Source organism: Melopsittacus undulatus, chromosome 13 (genome assembly GCF_012275295.1).
Source record: "Melopsittacus undulatus isolate bMelUnd1 chromosome 13, bMelUnd1.mat.Z, whole genome shotgun sequence".
NCBI classification, from domain to species: domain Eukaryota; kingdom Metazoa; phylum Chordata; class Aves; order Psittaciformes; family Psittaculidae; genus Melopsittacus; species Melopsittacus undulatus.
Window position 1 is genome coordinate 11089573 of NC_047539.1, and position 17290 is coordinate 11106862.

The window sequence follows — 17290 nt, forward strand, 5'->3', positions numbered from 1 at the left end:
GAAGAATTGGTAATTCGCCTAAAGGGTATAATTCAAGAACGTAAGGAGTCCATCTGGTGCTGCCACATGCAAAGTCATACCAACTTACCTGGTATCTTTTCCCAGGGTAATGCTGTAATTGACCGAGCCGTTGCAGGACCAGTCGTGCTACAGAACTTTGAAGCGGCTCGTCAGTCACATGAGTTTTTTCATCAATCCTCAAGAGGTCTACAGCAGGAATTTGGACTATCTAGATCTCAGGCTCGAAATATTGTCGCAGCCTGCCCTGATTGCGCCCGTATTGCTCCATTACAACAACAGGGAGTTAACCCGCGAGGCTTGGGCCCAAGAAAAGTATGGCAGACTGATGTTACAGAATACCCCCCTTTTGGTCGACTGAAATATTTACATGTCTCAGTTGATACTCATAGTCATGCAGTATGGGCCTCAGCACTAACTACAACAGCCTTTAAAGCAGTGAAACAACACTGGTTACAGGCTTTTGCTGTCCTAGGGGTTCCTGAAACGATAAAGACAGACAATGCGCCAAGTTATGTAGGACACTGGAGTGAACAATTTTTAAAGCAATGGGGTGTTAAACATGTTACAGGCATACCTCACAATACTACTGGCCAGGGCATTGTCGAAAGACGACATCAGGATATTAAACGTTTGCTTGGCGCTTTGAAAAAAGAGGGGGAGATAACCCTCTCGCCACACGATATGTTAGCTAAAGCATGTTATGTTTTAAATTGGAAAAATCCTGTTTCAACCAATGATAAGCAAACTGTTATTCCGATACATTTGCACTATACTTCACAAAATTCTGTTTTAAAAATGCCCGTCCGTACTTGGGACCCTAAAAAAGGGGCCTGGGGAACAGAAAAAGAAACTTTATTCACCTGGGGACGGGGATATGCTTGTGTCTCTACAGGTGATGACCCACCTCGATGGGTCCCAGCTAAATGGGTAAAACCGTGGCTGGAAAAGAAGGGAGATTCTGAGGAAACGAGAGGACAGCAGACGGTGTCTTAATAAACTATTTGTGGAATCTAGCTAGGGAACTTTTGGAAGAAAAACGAAATGAAGAAATTAGGTCTGGCAGCACCTGTGGTTCTGATGGATCAGGGAAGTATGATGTCACATAACATGGATCATCGGCAAAACATGTGGGTAACATGAGTTAATGAGATAGGGCAGGATTCCTTTTGTTTATCTATAGCAACCCCATCTGATCCATTTCGAACATGTTTGATTGGAGTCCCTCTGGTATCTCACAAGACCTTTATAGATATGGCTGACCACTTCTTCCAACACAGGCTGGCCACCTGTGTTGGAACGAGTGTGCATTTTAGTCAGTATAAAAGCCCAAGCCTCATGTGATGTGAGGGAGGCAGAGCCTCTGTGGGGACGCCCGCTAAGGTTGAGCCTGCCACCTTGCACTGCGATGATGCTTCTTGGAGCTGGTTTCTTAATAGTCTTTACAAGGTCCTTGTGCCACGTCCTGTATGTGGAACTGTGCAGTGGGAGCAATGATTGTCTGGATTTTGTGTTTCTGTGGAGAGTGTATGTGGGATCCCATATATGCATATATGTGTGTTTGTGTGTGTGTGATGTAGGCAGACAGTATTCTGTATATTTTTTGTTGTTAGGTTCATGTAAAAAGTTTTAACAGGTAGCAGTTCAACATTTTGGGCAAGAAAGGGTCAATGCATAAGTGCAGCAGGTATTTATGGTTGACCACAAAAAAAAAAAAAAAAAAAAAAAAAAAAAAAAAAAAAAAAAGGGGGGGGGAATGTAATGATGGAGCAAGCCTCTTGACTGTTAACACTGTACAGTTTACTTCTGCAGCTGCTTTACATCCTTCACAATCTTTCTGATCATTGTTTGAACTTAAAGAAAATACTGTAGAAACAAATCCTATAGACTCTTGGTTAAAATCGTTAGGGATAAGTAGTTGGTTAAGGAGTTTAATCATGATGTTAAGTGGACCAATAATGATTATGTTGTTAATTTTGTTTTTGAACCTTGTTTGTTACAATGTATTATGCAACGCATGCAGCAGATGACGAATGCCTTATTTGAAAAAAGAGGGGGAGATGTTGGGGGTCGAGCATGGGCGCTTTAACAGGCTTGCAGCAAGCTGTGAGAAAGTGAGCCTCTGACCCCAGGCTGGAAGAGGAAGCATCAAGGTCAGCAAAACAGGAGAGCAATAACAAGATGCCAGAAGCATGATGTAACGCTAAGCTGAAGCGAAGGTGTGAAACCAATCAGGAGAGGCAAAGTGGAGCGTGTACCTCTCGCGGGCAGAGTGAAGTAGCCAATCAAGTAGTGCGTGATTGCGTGTGGGACAGTATATTAAGAGCAGCCTTGTAATCAATAAACGGAGCATTTTGTGAATCTACATCGTGTCGGTGTTTTCTCCCCTCCACCTGGCCGCGGCAGACCTGCTCCTTAGGGAAATACAGGATGAAGTAATGGAGAAATATCCCCAACCACACACCACAGGCAATGCAGGGACAGGAGAGGATGCACCTGCATGCTCTGCCCTGGCAGATGAGCTGCTGTGGGGTTGTCACACAGACATCTTCAGCCTGCTTTTGTTCTTGTGCTCTCTACACTTGTGATCCCACCTTGGACCCTCATGGTGGGGATATGCTCTAGCTCACGGCTCCATGGGACACATGGGATCTTGATGGACAAGGCCATGAATGAATATTCCTGGGTAAAAAGGGTCAGCAAGGGACACAGAATCACATTAGGCAAGAAGGTAAATCTTCAAGGGGATTCATCTTTCTTTTCTCTGTCTCCTCATCTCTCTGCCCATCCCTTGTGGTACCTGATGACAAACACTAGAATCAACACATGAGACCAGATAAGAAAATCATCAAGCCCATTGAGGAGCATCCAGCTGGAGAGGCAATTGAGAGAGGGTCCTCCAAACCTGACTGGAGCAGAGGGGAAGCTGCAAGGAAGCAGCAGGGCACAGCTCATATTCTGGTCTTCCTATGGAAGGGTCTATCACTTCCATTGCCTATGGAAGAGCTGAAGTAACTCATTCTTAGGCTGGCAACTTAGGCTGGCAATGTCAGGTGAGAGGAATTCAGGTTCTGTGCCTGTACTCAGCTGTGCAAACACACACTAGCACTGAATAACTGCTGTTTTCAGTAATGTGCCTAAAACCAGAGCTCCTAACATACACACATTGTAATTAAGGCTTTTCAGTGCACATCCAACCCTTCAGTGTTTGTTCATGCAGAAGACAAAGCTCAATGAGACAATGTTTTTACTGCTAAGACTGAAGGCAATGAATCCAAGCAGACTGTGTTGGGCTGTAGCAGATGGGGACTCCACATGCATTTGTCTTCAGCCTCTATCTCCAGTTTCTGCATATGAAATTCAAAATAAAGTCTTAATGTATGAGCAATTTAATGTGGCACCGAGATTGAGATCTCATATTCACAGAAGTCAGGGAATGCAAGGAAGTGTTCAAGGCCAGGTTGGATGGTGTTTGGAGCAACCTGCTCTAATAGAAGGTGTCCCTGCCCTGGACAGGTGGCTGGAACTGGATGAGCTTTAGGGTCCTTTCCAAACCATTCCATCATTCCCTGATACAACAGCTCAACCAAACTATAAGAGTGCAGATTCTCTCAATGCTAAATTTATTCTGCTTTTCTCTATCCTGTGTGCAGCTGTGCTATGGTACAGAGAGCAATGCCAGCACCATGGAAGCCCTTCCCTTAGCCCATGATCAAGACCCCACACACTGCAGCGATGAAGCAGCCACTGATCCATGTCTCCAGTTCAGTTCCTTCACCATGGAAGAGAGGAACCACAGCTCAGTCACCAGCTTCATCCTCCTGGCACTCACCACAGACCCAAAGCTGCAGCTTCTCTTGTTCATGGTGTTCACCTTAGCCTACATCACCACCCTCTATCTGTGACTATCTCATAACTAAAGAAGGAATTGTAGATGTTGAGTCAGGTGACCCCATTCCCATGCTTACTCTCCAATCCCAATTTCATAATGGTAGGAAACCACACTTATGAAAGCCAGTCAGGCATGAAGGATGGATGTAGTGGACTTGAGCTTGCCTCACAGCTTAACAGACACAAGCAAATACATCCCAAGGAAAAGAATGGCAAGAAGGTTAAGGTATGAGGTGTCATTGAGGAGGTTCAAAGGTAAGGAGGAATCCAATGAGCTTCCCCAGCTCTCTATATTAGAGGGCCAAAAGCAGGAAGGACAAAGCACCCCATTAGCAAGAACCACATTATCTGCACATGTCATGAAGACAAGGATGTCTCTTTAAAGAGAGAGTATGACCAAGCTTGTATGGGCACAGAAAACCCTCCAGCAGGCCCCACATCCAGGCTTTCACAAGACAAGCAGTCACAGCTATTTCCATCACAAGTGATGCTGCTCACTGGCCCAAAGCAAGAAGTGCTCCTTGGGGACCAAACACCTTTCCAGGAGTCATCAGCTTTAACAAGACCTTCTGGGCTTTACCAAGGAACTTTCCTCATCACCACAAAAGCTTCTCAGAACACTTGCATGTGACTTACCTCATTCTTCAGAACAAGCCCTCAGAGATTAATTAGCTGGGGAGAACAAGGAAGAAACTTTCTTCTTTGTGAACAAAGTTCACTTCTACAGCTGCCTTGCTTGACAGAGCTGGTCCATGCCCAAAGGCAGTGAAAGGGAGCGTCAGTGTGTTGGCATGTTTGTGTCTTAAGGACAATTTCATGGGCCTGGATCATAGAATCCCAGCCTGGTTTGGGTTGGAAGGGAGCTTAAAGCTCCTCCAGCTCCAGTCCCAACCCCTTCCACTGGAGCAGCTGCTCCAAGCCCCTGTGTCCAACCTGGCCTTGAGCACTGCCAGGGATGGGGCAGCCACAGCTTCTCTGGGCACCCTGTGCCAGCGCCTCAGCACCCTCCCACGGAACAGGTTCTGCCTCAGAGCTCAGCTCAGTCTCCCCTCTCTTGGGCAGGTTCAAGCCATTCCCTTTGTTCTGTCCCTCCAGACCCTTGTCCCAAGCCCCTCTCCAGCTTTCCTGCAGCCCCTTTAGGCACAGACAGGTTTAGGGAGAGAAGTTTCTCTCTTATTGCTCTTGAAAGACCAAACCAACACCAGTATTTTCTAAGGAAGAATTTCCTATCCATCTATGTAGCATATAAACCCTTCTTCATTAAGTTAATATCTGCTATTAGCAACCTTGATAAAAGCAAACACACAGCCAGGACACTGCACACATCCATTTTGCTTTCCTGCTCTGTCCAGGAATTGTTTTATGGATGCTGAGCTTTGAGGCTCTGCTGCATTAGAAATTATTGATCAATAGAACTGATGGATGCCTGGTTGGATGGGGCTTGGAGCAAGCTGCTCCAGTGGAATGTGCCCCTGACTGTGGCAGGGGATGGAACTGGGTGAACTTTAAGCTCCTTTCCAACCCAAACCATTCCATGGTTGCATGAAAGCTGCTGTCACCTCCTCACTTTGGAGTGGGGTTTCTGAAGGACCCCAACACATCAGCACAGTGAGCTGATGTTTCCCATTAGGCTTAAACTGACTCTTCAGGCTATGGCCTGTGTCTGCTCTCAACACAACCCACATTGGAGCTGTGTCTGCCCATCACCCTTCACTGCAAGTGCAGAGAACCAAACACTTTTTCCAGAAGAAACCCCTGATATGGAAGTTTAAAATAGATCCAAGCTGAATCCAAGCCCCAGATGCATCCTTGTCTCCATAAGGGGAACCTACAGTGATTAATTCCAAAGTGGAAACCTACAACTAGATAAAATAACTCATTGGACCAGTGTGACTCAACCACCAAAACTGCTTATCACAGGGGATGAAATTCCACTCTGCTCCTAGGTCAGCATGGTGGTAGCTTTCCATGGGGCAGGCCCATCCAGGAAAGCAAGACACCAGCTACATCCTATGGAGGAAATAAGTACATTTCCTAGGAGGAAATGAGCAGATGGGCACATGAAGCTGAGAGCTGCTCTGGATGAGGTTCCCACCACCATGGGGATGGAGACGAGTAAAACAGTCACAAAGAGCAGCTTCTACAGGTTGGAGAAGCCCAAGAGGACAAACGTGGTCACACTCAAGTGGTTTCCCTCCAGCCACTCTCTTGCCAGCAAGAGACAAAGAAACATGGGAAGAGGTTGGATCACTTCTCCCAGCTCATAGGAACACACAGGGCATGAGGTTAAGGCAGGATCTGGGGTTTCCTCTGTGAATGCACCCAATTACTTGCAGATAAAACCATGATGGCTGAAGGTCATAAATAATACATTGAAAAATAATACCTTGATAAAATAATAGTCAATAGTTCATGTATGTAAAAAATTATCTTAAGGCTTAAATGGTAAAGCTCTGGCTGGGCTGTTATGGAAGGAATTGGTCCTGTAAAACATAAGCAGTTTCCCATGAACATGCAAACCGTTTATAACAAGTAGGCTTCTTTGAGATGATTTCTTTCCTGTTGGGAGGATTGCCCTTCTTAAAGACAAGTAAATACAATAATAACATGCCTTCATTTGCCACATGAATTCCTGTTGCATTAAATAGATAAGAGGTCACATTGCAGTGATTTTCTGACTCTGTATTCATGTTTGGGTCAATTAAAGAAAGACCAGGATCCCTGATTGCAGTTCCATGGACTTGTAGCTTCAAGGGAAAAGCCAGCCCCTTCTCATCTCAATTATACTTGCAAGTATTTCTTCCTCTGTTCTTATACTTAAAGAACATCTGTATATATAAATCTGTATGAAAAGATGACTGCTGCTCATGTTACCCTTAAATATGCATTGACCTTAAAATGATGAGATGACCTTAAAATAAGCATGGTGCCTGTTGAGAAATGAGCATTACTCCTCCTTCCCCTCCCACTTCCCCCTTCCCATCAGCCCCTTTTCCAGCAAGATGACCATTTCTTCAGCACAATTCACCTTCTCCCTTCACCCTTCCCAAAGCAGCTTTGACTTCCCCTTTCCCCAGCCTGTGCTCAGATGTTCACTGCAGAAAGGCCCTTGACCCACCACCAATGCTCTTCTCAGGGTGCTGTGGGTGCCTTTGCTGCAAGGACACATTGATGCCTCCTTTCAACACAGAGGACACCACAACCACCTTGTCCCTCTCCCTAAGGTGCCCCCAGCCTGTCTTGGTGCTTGGAGCAACTGTTCCCCATGGGCAGGACTCAGCATTTTCCCTTTTTGAAGTCTGTGTGATTCCACCTGCCCATTTTGGACCCAAAATTGGCCTCTGAAAAGCCATTTTGCTTCAATTTCCTCCAAATTTAAGTATCCTCAGGGTGGCTCTTTGGTGTGTGCAAAAGGAGGAAACAAAACCAAGAGTGGGACATATTGCATGTAGAGAAAAGCAGCTGACAGCAGACAGGGTTTTGGTAAAGCTTTAACACCTTTAAATAGGTTCAGAAGGTCCAGCTGAAGTTGTCTACACCAACCTCAGGCAGGGGGATGAAGGGAACTGCTGTTTCCCATTGCTAATGACTCACACACTCAATGTCCATCTCCTCATCCTCATTCATCTCCTTCACTTTGGGTAGTACTTATATAACTAAGTTATACATATATAAAGAGTAGACGTCTGAAACATACACCTTGTATCTAACACCACTGAAAGCAGCCATTCCCAATACCACTGGTTGTGTAAACAGTGCAAAACATCATCCATCCCACATCAAATATCCACATGTTCTCATACACAGAAGCTTCCTTTTCTCTGTGGTCTCAGCTTTACACACACATGCTGACACTGCAGGTGTCTAAAGCCAGCTGAATGCAGTCCTGCCCATGGGTCTGTCCTTGCTCAACCCAACCTTCCCCTTTATACTTTCACTGTTTTTCATAATATGGGAAATGCAAATTTTTCCTTCTTGGGTTCAAAAACCATAAATCAGAATCCCAGAGAGCTGTGGGTTGGAAAGAACCTTAAAGCTCCTCCAGCTCCAACCCCTGCCATGGGCAGGGACACCTTCCACTGGAGCAGCTGCTCCAAGCCCCTGTGTCCAACCTGGCCTTGAGCACTGCCAGGGATGGGGCAGCCACAGCTTCTCTGGGCACCCTGTGCCAGCGCCTCAGCACCCTCCCAGGGAACAGCTTCTGCCTCAGAGCTCAGCTCAGTCTCCTCCCTTGCAGGTTAAAGCCTTCATGGGGGTTATTGGGAACCTCCATCTACAGCCAAACATGACAGGAAAGTGCATGTCACACGGATCAGCCTGACCCCCCAGCAGTGCACACTGCCACAATCTTGGCATCATTTGGGGTTCCAATCCCTTCCAGAGCCATGTCAAGTGTACATCTGAACAGACCAAGAAGGAGGAGAAAAAAAACAACAGGCAATAAACAAACAGGAACACAGACCTGGGCCAAGTTCAACCAAGGCTCCAGAGCATCAGCAGAGCTGGTGATGAGGAGGCAGATTCAAGACCAAGCCAAGTCAGGTCGAGTCAATCCCTTGTGCAGGATCAGGTGAAAAAACTGCTAGGAAGGTGTGTGAGAAATCCTTGGTCACTCCCAAAAGATTTCATAGGTGTGCTGAACTGCTGCTAAACTGGAAACCACAACTGCTCTAGTACAGCTCAATCTGCCTGTTCTGAGCTTAAATAGATGGGGGGAAAATAGGAAGAGGGTGGGGATGGAGCCCCAGCTGAGGCTGCTCAGGAGGATGAAGGCCTATTAGTTAAAGCTGGGATAATTCCTCCCTGCCTCAAAATGCCTTTTTTCCACCCTTGAATACATTGGAAGTCCTGAGGCACAGCTCTGCTGCAGGACATCCAGGCACTACATGTGGATAACCCCAGTGGGGATGGAAAACTGGGCTTTCCCTCCACAGAGGGACATCAGCAGCTCCAGAAATGGAGTCACTTGTGCTTCATGTCCCTTTTGAGGACTGTGTGCAAGATCTGGAATGTCTCTCAACCCATTCTCATTGTGTCAGTCTGTGCAGACCAAAACCTTTTCATGGTCCACAAGTATGTCAGAAGCATCCTATGAGCCCTCATCACTGCTGCTGTGCAGCTGTGCTCAGGCATGGCTCATCCATGCCATGTCTCTCAGATGCCCAAGCACCACAATGCCTTTCAGAGGTGATTTCACACCCTTTGCTTTTCCTTCTCTTTGTTTTCCTCTGCTAAAGCATGAGCAGCCCTGGAGGCTTCCTCCCAGGAGAGCACATGCAACTGTATTTACAGCCCCAGCACCACAAGCTGGGCTCTTGCAGTCTGGCAGGAGCTCACCTCTCTTCACATCAGGAGCTGAACAGAGCTGATGCTGGCACCTGGATGTTCTCTGCTGCACTCGGGATAAACCCTTGGCTCCCATCACTCGGTGGCAAAGGGAAGGCACAGGAGGTAAGACCAACACAAATCACAGCCTCACCTGCATTGAGGCAATGGGCTTGCTTCTGCATGTCCTGAGGTCCTCTTTAGTAAAGCTGCATCAGAAATCAGCCTTACCTGTGTGGGTTTTCTTTATAAGAAGAGGGAACCAATGGTTTCTGCAGGTTGTTTTCTTTCCCATAGGCAGCTAAAGCAAGATGCACTGAATTACTCAAGAGTTCAATGAGGATGAATCTTATTTTGTTCTAAAGAAATGCAACATTCCAGATTGTCAGCAGAATGTAGTCACTAACAAATCAGCACATTGTAACATCAACACCTTTTTAATGCAAGCAGCTGAATGCTCATAGATTTAGGATGCTTCAATGTGCTGGAGCTCAGAAAACCATAAATCATGTGAATGTTATCTGTTAGGAATGATCTCAAATAGTTTGATAAATGTGGTTTGTTGATTGGAATGATAACGAAAAGCCAAGTGAAAATGGGTGCAGTTCATTCATGTGTAAGCTGGATTTCACTGGGACTGGGACTTTCTATCCCCCTGGTTTACATGTGTTACTATGAGGTTTTCAGGTGTCTTCTGAACAAATTAGCACTGAAAACTGAAAAGTGAAAGTGAAGAAAGATCTGATTCTTTTCTTTAATCTGAAAACACATGTGCTTGAATGAATTGATAGTTTTAAGAGTCCTAGCACTGAAAATGCCATTTGTTCCTTGAATGTGCTCCTTTTTCTTTTCAAGATACCTCAACTGTATAACACAAAATTGTCGTGGTTTAAAACCAAGTCCCCCTACTCCCGGAGAGTTAGGAAGGAGAATCCAAAGAATGTAGCCCCCACGGATTGAGATAAGAACGGTTTAATTGCTAAGGCATAACACAAAACCCCTACTGCCATTTACTACTACAAATAATAATGATACAGCAAACAGCAAGTGAAAAGAATACAACACCTCACCAGCCACCAACCCATAACTCACTCCACCCTGCCTGGCCGAGCACCATGTGCTCCCTCCTCCATTTTCCTCCAGAGCTCCCCCCTCCAGCCTTCTCTTTCCCAGTATGCATCCTGGGCATCACGTGCTATGGTATGGAATACCTCATTGGCTAGCCTGGGTCAGGTGCCCTGTCTTTCCTTCCTCCTGGCTTCCCCTCCTCCACCTGGCTGGAAAAAAAACCTTGAACAAAAACACCCTCAAAACATGCTCAAACCATGACAAAAATATATGTAATTTGGGTTAGAAAATACAGTAGGATATACAGTAACTTGGCAGTTAAACTTGCCATTGTTTGGATTAAACTATGGTCCAAAAGTGCCTAAATAAATCCATCGTTTTAAGTGTTCCAGCATAGAAAACCACAGACACCATTTGTTGCTTCAGTTGCTTCCTGTTCTTTTCAAATACCTTCACTGAAAACCAAAAAACATATAATTTGAGGTTAAAATTATAGCAGAATATGTGAATTTAACCAAAATATGGAAGCCAAAATAGTGACTAATATTGATTATGGTCCAAGAGTGAGTGTCCACTTTTAAAAAGTGTTCTGTTTCTCTTCCTTTTGCCTCAGCAGGTAACGCCAGGTGATGGGAGGAAATCAAACCCAGATTAAATTCATCCTCTTGGGAATTACAGACAGCCCTCGTGCGCAGACCCCTCTGTTCATATTGTTTCTATTCACTTACATTGTCACTCTGGTGGGGAACGTTGGCATTATCACATTGGTTCGGGTGTCTCCCAGCCTCCACACCCCCATGTACTTCTTCCTCACCCATTTCGCCTTCATTGACATCTGCTATTCCACAGTCATCTCCCCCAGGATGCTGGCAGACCTCTTATCAGAGGACAAACCATTTCTTTCACTGCCTGCATGATGCAGTTCTTCACCTTTGCTTTCCTTGGTACTGTTGAGTGTCACCTGCTGGCCATGATGGCCTATGACTGGCACGTTGCCATCTGCCAGCCCCTGCTCTATGTGACCATCATCTCCAGCCGTGTCTGCTGGCAGCTGGTAGCATCATCCTACCTATTCGCCTTCCTCAGTGCCATCGTCTACACATGGTGTGTGTTTGGAGGTTCCTTCTGTGGTCCCAACCACATTGATCACTTCTTCTGTGATGAAGTTCCTGTTCTAAAGCTCGTGTGCTCTGACACCCACAGCAGTGAGATGGTCATCTTTGCCTTTGTCACCATCAATGCGGTGGGTGCAAGCGTGGTCATTTTGCTCTCCTACATCTCTATCATTCGCACTGTGCTGAGGATGTGCTCAGCAGAGAGCAGGGCCAGAGCTTTCCACAGCTGCGCCTCACATTTAATGGCCGTTTCCATGCACTTTGGGCCAGCATTCTTCATGTACCTGCAACCCTCTTCTAGGCACGGGAGCCTGGATAAGGTGGCCTCCATCTTCTATGCCATGGTCTCTCCCATGCTCAACCCATTCATCTACAGCCTGAGGAACAAGGAGGTGAAGGGGGCTCTGCTGAAGTCCGGGAGAATGCTTTTCAGGCACTGGCAACATGCAAGACTTGTATCATCCAGGACATGAGGATTACATGTCAAGTGGAAAGCCTATGAGGCACTAAAGCTCTGGGATTTCCCACTACCCCTCATGATTTTATGTAGGTTCTAAAACAATTCCTGAACAAAAAGTCACTGACAGTATTGCATGAGAAATGGACCCGACCATCACTTCTTCCATGGAAGAGATCAAGAGGAGAAGGAGACTCAATCTTCAATTTATATCACAGTCACCTGTCTGTAGGAAGAAATTGCCCTGAATTATCCCAGGCCTCTTTTCCTCACAGGAAACACCAATCAGCTTTATCCGGTTATAGCCTTTGTCACTGATAAATACCTATTTTTCTTGCAAGATTCTTGACCTTGTCCCTCAGCTCCAATAAAATTCCTCACTCTTACCTGTGAGCTCTTTATTAAAGCTGCTGGGGTGGGAGGGAACAGGAAGTGCAGTTTTACATTTGCTGGCTGAGAAAGAGTCAGAGAAAAGGCTTCAAAAGATTCATTGCATTTGTTTGTGCCTTTCAAAGAGCAGAAGTTGGTGGGAATCAAGGTCTCAAGCTGCACTTTAGTATATCAAGAGGTATCCCTCCCCAGGGTGCAACTTCAAAGTAGATTTCACTTTAAGTGAGAAACTGTAGACAATATCATTCATAATACAGGATGATGAATGGTGCTGAGGCTACCCAGTGTTAAGGACAATTTGGGCATATTAAGGCTTCATCCCGCTCATTTTAAGGGATGTCTTACATTCATCTGAAGTGCCATTTACTTAAATGGTGCAATCCATAGAATTCCAGCACAAGGCAAGCACCCACATTCCATGCCCATGCTGAACTCTTGCTACTGCACACCAGGAAATACCAAATGGTTTATTTCATATAGGAGTTAAGACAGTGGCTCATTTCCATAGATGAAAGACAATCCTGAACACAGAATCGATCCTAACTGAGAGCTGTCTGGGTCTCAGAGAAACCAAAACACACTGATGGGGGAAAATATCTTTACCTGCTATGAGTGGGAATTAACTGATGTTTTGAACAGAATATGGATGGTGAACAGTCTCTTTTGTGTGCTCTGGCAAACAGCAGCAAGAGATGAGATGTTCTCTTTTATTTGTGGGAAAGTGGCTTCAGCCTTTACTCAGTGAAGGAGGCAGAACTGATGTAATCAGATGCTAAAGAGCTTGGCAGGACAGAGACCTTTGATATCATAGAATCATAGAATGGTTAGAAAGGACCTTAAAATCATCCATTTCCAGCCCCCCTGCCATGGGCAGGGACACTTCACACTAAGCCATGACACCCATGGTCCAACCTGGCCATAAACACTGCCAGGGATGGAGCATTCACAACCTCCCTGGGCAACCCATTCCAGTGCCTCAGCACCCTCACAGGAAAGAATTTCTTCCTTAGATCCAATCTAAACTTCCCCTGTTTCAATTTTAACCCATTACCCCTTGTCCTGTCCCTACAGTCCCTCAGGAAGAGTCCATCCCCAGCATCCCTATAGCCCCCCTTCACATACTGGAAGGCTGCTACGAGATCATAACACAATACTTCCTATAGAAACTTCACCACACCTTGTTTTCTTCCTCTGTTTTGTTGGATCTTGCTGCTCAGACCATACATATAAAATCTTAGAGCCACAAAAAGCCCAAGTTTGGCCTCAAAATTCATCTGACCCAAGCTTTTGTGGAAAAGGGACCTAGAAGAGAAGTGTCATCTGTAGGGTTCATTACCCCACTCTGGTGTCTTTATTTCCTCTTGGCTTTAATAAAGTTCTCAAAGCCGAGATACAGAAATACTCAAACATTTATCCACACTTGGTGCTATGCTCCCAAGAGAGCTCTGGATTTCCATAGTCTTGTACAGAGTGGATTCAACTCTGTGAATGTCCAAGAGGAAGCTCAGTCTAATGTGCAGGGGAGGCACAATTGTCAATTTCAGCAATATAAGAGGCTTGAGGTTTTGGAATACATTTTATACTGAGAGCATCATTGCATGATTCTGCTTCAGGCATTGCAGAGGAAAGGGTCTACACAATGCAGAAACTCCTGCTGGAGACACAAAATGCACACACCAAATATATACCAGATTTCATCTCAATCAAAGTCTAATATTATAATTGGAAAAGTAGAAGTCACTATGGACCAGAAAATGACACTTGTATATAATGTTCAGTTCTTTACCCTATTACCCTCACGGAGAACACTATCCCGCAGGACCTGAACTACAGAAATATGGCAGGAACAGAGACATGGGACAAGTTCAGCCAAGACTCCAGAGCATCAGGAAATCTGGTGATGATGAGAAAAGTCCAAGTCCAAACCATGTTAATCCAGATGAAGTAAAGTCCCTGGTCAGGATCAGGTCCAGCAATGGCTAGGGAAATCCAGTAGCAAACCAAGGTCATCATCAAACAATTTCATAACTGCACAACTCATTGTTAAGAGGAAACCACAATGCCTCTAATAAAATTCAACCTCCTTAGAGTGAGCTTAAATAGAGATGGGGGCAATTGGGCAAAGGGTGGGGATGGAGACCCAGCTGAGGCTGCTCAGGGACATAAAGGCCTATTAGTTCAGCCTAGCACAACTCATCATTGCCTCAAAATGCCCATTTCTCACCCTTGAGTACAGTGGAAGCCCAGAGGCACCAGCTCAGCTGTTGGACATCCAGGCACTGCATGTGGATAACCCCAGTGGGGATGGAAAACTGGGCTCTCAAGTGTGCACAGAAAAAAAACAGAAGCTCCAGAGAAGGAGTCACTTGTGCTTCATGTCCCATTTAGGGATCCTTTGCAATATCGGAAATGTCTTTAAACCCATTCTTATTCTGTTGGCAATGACTGACAGAAAGTATGGATTAGTCCATAAGAATGTCAGAAGCATCCTATGAGCCCCTCATCACTGCTGCTGTGCAGCTGTGCTCAGGCATGGCTCATCCATGCCATGTCTCTCAGATGCCCAAGCACCACAATGCCTTTCAGAGGTGATTTCACACCCTTTGCTTTTCCTTCTCTTTGTTTTCCTCTGCTAAAGCATGAGCAGCCCTGGAGGCTTCCTCCCAGGAGAGCACATGCAACTGTATTTACAGCCCCAGCACCACAAGCTGGGCTCTTGCAGTCTGGCAGGAGCTCACCTCTCTTCACATCAGGAGCTGAACAGAGCTGATGCTGGCACCTGGATGTTCTCTGCTGCACTGGGGATAAACCCTTGGCTCCCATCACTCTGTGGCAGAGGAAGGCACAGGAGGTAACACCAACACAAAGCACAGCCTCACCTGCACTGATGCAATGGGCTTGCTTCTGCATGTCCTTGGATTGTCTTTAGTAAAGCTGCATCAGAAATCAGCCTTACCTGTGTGGGTATTCTTTATAATAAGAGGGGGAATTGGCTTTTGCACTTTGGTTTTCTTTTACATAGGCAGCTAAAGCAAGATGCACTGAATTACTCAAGAGTTAAATGAGGATGAATCTTGTTTTGTTATAAAGAAATGCAGCATTTCAGATTGTCGGAGGAATGTGGTCAGTTACAAATCAGCCTTTGGAATCAGCACATTTAAACATCAACTCTGTTTTCAAGTAAGCAACTTAATGCCTATGGGTTTAGGGTGCTTCAGTGTGCTGGAACTCAGAAAGATATAAATCATAACTTCAGCAATGTGAATTTTATCCTTTTGAATTATAAATAACACTTTGCTAAATGCGAATTTAAGACTGGCATTAGTATTAAAAACAAAAAGAAAATGTGTGGAGGTCAGTAGTGTGTAAGCTGGGATTTCATTGGGAATGTGACTTTCTCTTGCTCCAGGTTTACTTGCACTCCTATGAGGTTCCTCCAAGCTGTCTTCTGACAACAAATCGCTCCAATCTGAAAGTGAGTAAAGATCTGATTCTTCAGTCAAACCTGAAAAATCAGGAGCTTGAATAAATTCATAGTTTATGTTTCTCAACAGAGAAGAACAAATATGCCTTTTTTTTCTTCAATGCCCTCTCTGTTCTCTTCCAAATACCTCCTATGAAAAACAAATTCATATCATTTTGGTTACAAAATATTAATTCCACCAAAAACATGTCAGTTAAACTGGTGATCGATTGTTGTTAAATATCCTCCAAAAGTGAATTTCTATTTGCAATGATTTTCAAGTTTTCCTTCCTTTCGCATTTGTAGGTAACATCTGGTCATGAGAGGAAATCACACACAGATTAAATTCATTCTGTTGGGAATTACAGAGGAACCATGTGCACAAACTCCTCTTTTTGTCTTGTTTCTATTGATTTACATTGTCACTCTGGTGGGGAACGTTGGCATTATCACATTGGTTCGGGTGTCTCCCAGCCTCCACACCCCCATGTACTTCTTCCTCACCCAGTTTGCCTTCACTGACATCTGCTATTCCACAGTCATCTCCCCCAGGATGCTGGCAGACCTCTTATCAGAGGACAAAACCATTTCTTTCACTGCCTGCATGATGCAGTTCTTCACCTTTGCTTTCTTTGGTACTGCTGAATGTCACCTGCTGGCCATGATGGCCTACGACCGGCACGTTGCCATCTGCCAGCCCCTGCTCTATGTGACCATCATGTCCAGCCGTGTCTGCTGGCAGCTGGTAGCATCATCCTACCTATTCGCCTTCCTCAGTGCCATCATCTGCACATGGAGCATGTTTGGAGGTTCCTTTTGTGGTCCCAACCACATTGACCACTTCTTCTGTGATGAATTTCCTGTTCTAAAGCTTGTGTGCTCTGACACCCACAGCAGTGAGATGGTCATCCTTGCCTTTGTAGCCATCAATGTGCTGGGTGCAAGCGTGGTCATTTTGCTCTCCTACATCTCTATCATTTGCACAGTGCTGAGGATGTGCTCAGCACAGAGCAGAGCCAGAGCCTTCCACACCTGTGCCTCCCATTTGGTGGCTGTTTCCTTGTTCTTTGGGTCAGGATTCTTCATGTACCTACAACCCTCTTCTAGCCACAGGAGCCTGGATAAGGTGGCCTCCATCTTTTATATCGTGGTCACTCCCATGCTCAACCCATTCATCTACAGCCTGAGGAACAAGGAGGTGAAGGGAGCTCTGATCAAGTGTGTGAGGAGGTTGTTCAACCAGTGGCAACATACAAAACTTGTATCATGCAGGGCATAAATACCCTACATCAAGTGAGAAAGTCTAAACTAATGGGGTTTTCCACTCATCCTCATGACTTTATACATGTTCTTTCACAGTTCCTGCACTAAAGTCAATGATGGTACTTAATGAGAAACAGAACCCCCCTTACATCTTCCTTGGAAGGAAACCAGGAGGAGCAGGAACCTCAAACCTCATTTCACTTCTCAGCTACCAGCATCTAGGAAAACATTACCTTGAATTATCCCAGGCCTTCTTTTCCTCACAGGAAACACCAATCAGCTTTATTCATTTCTCACTTT

The 17290-nt window shown here is 45.3% G+C and overlaps 1 protein-coding gene across 1 annotated transcript; it reads left to right on the forward strand.

Annotated features, from left to right (window-relative positions):
- The first annotated feature begins 16046 nt into the window (after nt 1-16046).
- On the forward strand, nt 16047-17006 carry LOC117436902 (olfactory receptor 1020-like). The gene has a single exon (XM_034068974.1). It carries the CDS (start codon nt 16047-16049, stop codon nt 17004-17006), a length of 960 nt encoding a protein of 319 aa, XP_033924865.1.
- The last annotated feature ends 284 nt before the right edge of the window (nt 17007-17290 follow it).

Coding starts and splice junctions, on each gene's coding strand:
- LOC117436902 (XM_034068974.1), top strand. CDS start 16,047: ATGAGAGGAAATCACACACAGATTAAATTCATTCTGTTGGGAATTACA.